The sequence below is a fragment of the Myripristis murdjan genome, chromosome 17 (assembly GCF_902150065.1).
Source record: "Myripristis murdjan chromosome 17, fMyrMur1.1, whole genome shotgun sequence".
NCBI classification, from domain to species: Eukaryota; Metazoa; Chordata; class Actinopteri; order Holocentriformes; family Holocentridae; genus Myripristis; species Myripristis murdjan.
Window position 1 is genome coordinate 25,159,077 of NC_043996.1, and position 6,280 is coordinate 25,165,356.

Here is a 6,280-nt window from a genome sequence, read left to right on the forward strand (position 1 = left end):
AAACAAACAATCTTAACAGTGTTTAGAAAAAAAAGATTCATACATATTTTACAACTTGAAACTATCAAAATGCATGTAAATTAGGCAATCCTTTTATGCCTTTAATTAATAACCAGAGTGTACAGCGAATCTGATTGTAGCCTTAAGAGTTACCCTTAACATACTCCAAACACTTTTATTTATTCATTTTTTAAATAAAATATTATAATATTTAGGAATTAGTACCTTGTGTTGTATTTTTTATTTTAGGCCCTCTTAAATATCCTGAGCCAATTTCTTAATAGGGCTCTGAATTAAGTATCCAATTAAAATCTTCAATTTAAGTTATTTTGTATGGAGTTTTGCCTTTAGCAGCTTTGTAATTTTGATACTGGTTTCATTGAATCACAAAAAGAATGACGAAATACTAAATCCTATGTGACAGAAATTAATTAGAAATGGTATTAGCCCATAACTCACTGACTGTTGCTGATGAACCTCTGCTTCGCGTCTGCTCCAGTATTTACGGTAGATCACTCCGCCACACGGAAGAAAGGTTCCGGCCAGAAACAAACAGGGATGTAAAATTGTGTAGTGCGTTGGGGCTTTTTTTTTTGCAATTATTTACATCGCTGCATGAAATTAAGTTTGATCAGATCTTTTTTGCCCCCCTCTCATCTGGCATCGTGCATGAATCAGCATGGCAACGTGCATCCCTTTCCAAACGCAGTTATCATCAATCATGGAGGTTTTGGTCAAAGCAGCTGTGGCAGAAATTTCCAAACTAGTCGATGACAAATGTGCGTTTTTACACCTTGAAATCTCTCGAAAGCAGAGCGAGAACGAGATGCTGAAGAGGAAATTGTTGATGATGGAAAGCAAACACGCACAGCTGCAGCGGGGCTTCGGTGAGTGCGCCGGGGTTCATTTAATAATAATAATGTCGATTCTTGTCCATTAACCTGTATGCATCTGGAGCCTTGAAGATAAACAGTAATGCATTTTAATAACAGCACGTGAATGATTAAAGGGCTGCGTAAACATAGCTCCAGTTAGTGTTGCTGTGTAATTCATTAAAGTGGAGGGGTCATTCAGGGTAGCTTGCATACTGACAATTGTAATTCTCCTTTCTCTGCACGCAGAAAACTACATGGACAGAGGCACTGATGTGGGCAATAACTGTCCCACCGGGGAGATTAAGGTGTGTTCATTTCCCCCCTCAAAATTTTTTGATTTATGCAAAGAATATATCTCAGAAACATGCAGCCTATTATCAAAAAATGCAACATATTGTGTCATTTTGTAGTTTCCAGAGATTGAAGACACCGCAGTATCGTTCACTATTAAGGAGGAGAGTCCAGATGAGGTGCTGTGGACCAGCAGTTCTGCTGAAGCAGTTGGTGAGTGAAAGAACTGAGGTGTGAAAAATAAGAAAAGAAATAATTGCTCTTTGATTGAAATTGACATCGCAGCCCCTAGTGAGGTGTCTGTGTCTTCCAGGCTCTGCTGTTGCGTACCCAAACGCCCCTGCTGACAGCCAGCGTTTCGAGGAGGATCATCCACTAACCCACTCAGAGGTTGCGAGTCAAAAGACTCCGAATCAGTTCGGCGAGTCGTATCATCCTGCGCAGCATGCCGACGAGATCGGCGCCTTTCAGTTTGCAGTGAAAACCGAGAAGGAGGAGGATCAATCAGGGTTCGGTCAGGACGGCTGCCAGCACAGCGCCGGCAAGCAGAACCAGCTTCCTGCTGAATTCACCATCGACGAAAGAGAGAATCAGCTCTGGTCATCCATAATTGAGGGGAATGACATTGACACTGGTTTTCCAGACTTTTCAAGCGTAGTAGAGGAATATTCCAGTACGTTCCCCGAGCATTCGGACACACAAACGGTTTCGGCCGCGAGCAAGACGAATAATGTCCCACAATCCTCCACGCAGAGGCCGTGTAATGGGATCTACAACAGCGAGTACCAGAAGGATATTCCTCAGCCGTCCACGTTTCAGGCGGCCCACTCGCAGCAGGACGGGCAGAAGGACCAGCTGTACCCCCAGAGAAACGCCTCGCACATCTCACAGTTAAGCCAGAACAATGAACACCCGGACAGGGACTTTGTCTCTGCAGACAGACCAGCTGTGACCCACTCACATGGCACGTTCACACCCGGCAGCTGCCACCCCAGCACGCCGCACAAGCCCAGCTCCGGGACGGCCAGGTGCTACGTGTGCGCGCAGTGCGGAAAGACGTTCGGCCGCTTGCACCAGTTCAAGCTGCACCAGCAGAGCCACAAGAGGAAGAGGGCGTTCTGGTGCACGGTGTGCGGGAAGAGCTTCCAGTGCTCGTCCCACCTCAGCATACACCACCGGACCCACACGGGGGAGAAGCCGTACGGCTGTGGACAGTGTGGGAAGAGGTTCACCCAGCAGAGCAGCCTGAGGGTGCACCAGCGCACGCACAGCGGGGAGAGGCCCTACAGCTGCTCCCAGTGTGGGAAAACCTTCATCCTGATGCACCATCTGAAGAGGCACAGAATCATTCACACGTACAGCTGAGCCGCCCGTGTCTGACAGGCAAAAGACTGCTCGCCAACTGGAACCGGGAATCCAAACCCAAACACAAAAGGCGATGAATGACAGCTGCTTTTGACGGATGTTTATTAAACTTGAGTCTGTGCTCACAGTTTGTATGATAATGCATAATTTTCTATGCAAAATCCCTCTGGACTGATTTTAAGACAAAATGTTTGCTCCTTTATTGGACACTTGTGTGCTGTAATTATTAAAGGTTCAAGGGAAATTCATGTTAGTCCTATGATCTGAGTGAGTTCAGTGCATTTTCCTGAAATCTAAACGAAAAAAGACACAAAACCCTCCAGCTTTTTTGTTCTGTCGGCCTGCAGGCTGATCTTCACTCACAGTCTCGCTCTGTTTGAGCTCCTTTTATAGAAAAGAGCCTTACTTCAGAGCAGACTTGAGAGGCAGAAGATGCTCATTATCCCCATAAAATCACCCCCGTTTACCGTCACATCTCCCACAAAGCGGGTTTCTCATGCAAAGCCAATCAAGCACTTGTAGGATTTCTGTTTTGAAGTCAACATCAGTAGCACCCTGCCTGTCTGGCGTCTCGCTCTGGGAGAGACTCGGCTCTCTAGGATCATAGGAATAACTTGAGCGTTATTCCGGGTTGATTTTCCCTTTGAAATCCCTTGCCCTTTGTTAAAGTAATTTTTATTTAAAACGTACATTTAAAATAAATAAACAGCAGGACGCGTTCAATGCAACAAGCAAGAGTTTTTGCGATTCTCAGGTAACGTTGCTTTACCTTTAAAGTAAAAACAAAAGGTTCCCAGGCAATATCTGATTGTCTTGGTTGGGAAAACACATTTATGTCGCCTGTCGATATTTGTCATCAACATAGGTTGTGTTTAAAACTAATACAAATATGTACTGTCTCAAACTACAAATGTACATATTGGGAAAAAAAAAACCTGTTGACATTTAATACGAACTGAGTCAATTAATCAAATTACAGTTTAATCACAGGGTTATTAACATTGAAAATATTCAAACCTGTGTTTTTGCTGTTGTGGTGGAGGTATGACATGTCAGCAGAGGGCGGTGTAACTCATCTTTTAATAAAAACCTCAAACAGCCGAGGTCCTCGCTGTGGTCAGGCTGCCTGCTCAGAAACAGGAACTCTGCTCTTTGAAGTTCCTGTTTGCTACACACTAATAGCTGCCACCTGACTGCCAGCCTCAGTGAGTTTACACTCGGCCCTCTCGAAGACACATTAAAACCTTAGGTAGCACTTCAAAGCGGCGGGAAAGTGTGTAAAACGTGGGTGTGAGTGCAGCTCACAGCCTCGCAACATGCCATTCCTGTCTCATTCCACAGCACAGTCGAATAAAGCTTCAGGTTTTTGGCCCTCAGATCAAATTTTGTTGATTTTTTTTTTTTTTTTTTTTTTTTTTTTTGCTTGGCTTCTCTCAGTTTCTAGTCTACCACTGACTAAAGTGCAACTGTCAGAAACATCATTTTAAGAGATCAGTTATGCATCATTGAGATTAGCTTTTATTCTTGCAGCTCCCATGCATTTAAAATGGAAAAAAAAAATCTGTTATCCTGTTTGTTTGCAGCAAACTGTCTAATAAAGCAAAATGGCATGACAATGTTTAGAGAAACATAACTATTACTTGCAAACCCGGTGTTTATCATTTATCAGCTTTGTTAGGATGAAAGTATATTTTTGTCATGTTATGAGCACATCTGGACGTAAAACTTCTAATGCATTTCTAATAGGAAATCACTTTTTTGTCCTTTTTCCTTCCTCGGTTTCCAGATGTCACATGCTTTCCAACCACAACGCAACTTAATACCAGGATATTAAGGTTGTGTTGCCGTGTCAGGAGACACGTCTGACATCACGGGTAGTGAAGTGTAGTGTAACTATAAACTTTGCTTTGTTTGGAACATTTTGTCCCACCGGTGCCGGAGACTCTTCCTCTCTCAGTGACACGAGCTATCCCGACCCAGCTTGTGACAAAGAGCAGCCCACATGTTTGACAAGTTGCTCTGGGTTTGCACAGCTGCACTGTAAAACTACACGCTGCTAATTAAAGGATGTAGAAGGAGATTGGACTGGTTGAAGTTGATGATTTTCATGATGGATGAAACCTTGGATTTATGCGAACCACAGCATGTAACCACAGCTCAACCACCACTTTGCATGCAAAAGGCCTCCGTTTATAGGGGATACAATAAACAGCAATGGGGTAAAAGCAGTGGCAGCCATTGACATTACATAAAATTATATTAAATGCAGTGATGGAAGAAGTTCTCAACTCCTTCTTAATTAAAAGTGCCAATATCATGATGGAACAATAAACTAAACATTTTGGTTAGAAGTATGAGCAGTAAAATATAGTTAAATATTTGCAGAGTGTTGAATTATTGATGCATTAACGCACAAGAGGTGTATTTTAATGTAGCTCTGTATCCTGTTGGCCAGTTTACACTCTAACAGTGCATCCCATTTTATGTTTTGCATGTAATAACCTATTCTGCAAAGTAACTAGTAACTACAGCTGTATATTTGCCTCTGAAATGAGGTGCAGTAAATGCATCAAGTCTCACAAAAAGCACAGGTTCAAGTAAAGTGCCAGTAGTTCAAAAATATGCCGAAGTACTTGAAGGAATGAACTCCGTTACTTTGCAGATCTGATTTAACGTTTGCACCACACCAGTATTCTCACCATGTTTTCAAACATAAGTTACAGTTTTTATCTTTGATTCATAAAGCATTAGATCAGTGTGTGTGTGTATGTGTCAACTCTGTCAATCAGGACCGTTAACCCTCTTATTATATTCAGGGTCAGTTTGACCCTGAATATAATAATGCACAGTTCTTTTAGCTTCATATTTAATGGCTTTTCCTCATTTAATGGGTGAACATAACATGAAATTAACATGTTGATATGTTTTCAATGTCCCACACACGTTTAGCACCCACAGGTGTTTCACTGAGCTCTTTTTGACCCCAGGCTTTTTTTTTTTTTTTTTTTAAGCTGTAGGAAGCATATCTGTATCTGTAGCAGCGTGAGAACCACTGGGAATTCACATGACACTGGAGAGGCAAGAGCATGATTCCCTCGAGAACTTTGACATATAAGCGGTGCGATTAGAGGGTGGAATTTGTCTTATTTAAAGGGCTATTTCGTACCTGACCTATAAAGTGGAGTAACTACTTGTATTGCAATCATTTTCTGGAGGTTTAAATTGCTGGAGCCACACTGACCCCAGTTGAAAAAAAGTGTTAGTAAATTTGAGGAGGGTTAAAATATTAATGCACTGCTGGACCAACAGGTTAGGGTTTTGTTAATAATATATGAAGGTGTCTGCGCTTACTGTGCTGCTTCTCCCATGCTTCATGTCCCCGTTCTGTTTTCAGGCAGTACGCTGTATGTGGACACCTGGACACCGGCTCATACACTGAGCGCACATGGGGAGATCATAAAACTCCCACGACCTTGTACGGCCATAAACTCTAGAGCCCTTAACGTCATGGAAACTGGTGTTGGGAGCAGGGGGGGACGAGTGGCAGCGCGATGTTTTGGGTAAGAAAGCGGGAACGGGCCCTTGCAGTGTGTGGACTGACCGTGAGAGAGCGAGGGCCAACTGGACAGGAGAGAGAAGGGAGTAATAACACTGCTGATAAGGTGGAAAGCAAACCGGCAGTGAAAATGTCAGCCATCCCACCCATCTTCTCTTTCACAGAATACAGCTGCATGCATAATCTGGATTAC

General features: G+C 43.0%; 1 protein-coding gene across 1 annotated transcript; it reads left to right on the top strand.

The window, feature by feature from the left end:
* The first annotated feature begins 524 nt into the window (after positions 1 to 524).
* Positions 525 to 3,507, top strand: LOC115375148 (zinc finger protein 37A-like). The gene is made up of 4 exons (XM_030074501.1): positions 525 to 887; positions 1,122 to 1,180; positions 1,286 to 1,379; positions 1,480 to 3,507. Exons 1-4 carry the CDS (start codon positions 680 to 682, stop codon positions 2,529 to 2,531), a joined length of 1,413 nt encoding a protein of 470 aa, XP_029930361.1. The 5' UTR covers positions 525 to 679; the 3' UTR covers positions 2,532 to 3,507.
* The last annotated feature ends 2,773 nt before the right edge of the window (positions 3,508 to 6,280 follow it).

What these genes read in the sequence shown, in the direction of transcription:
- LOC115375148 (XM_030074501.1), top strand. Translation starts at nt 680, where the DNA reads ATGGCAACGTGCATCCCTTTCCAAACGCAGTTATCATCAATCATGGAG. An exon ending in ACAGCTGCAGCGGGGCTTCG is followed by an intron (nt 888 to 1,121) that starts GTGAGTGCGCCG and finishes CTCTGCACGCAG; the next exon opens with AAAACTACATGGACAGAGGC. An exon ending in GTCCCACCGGGGAGATTAAG is followed by an intron (nt 1,181 to 1,285) that starts GTGTGTTCATTT and finishes GTCATTTTGTAG; the next exon opens with TTTCCAGAGATTGAAGACAC.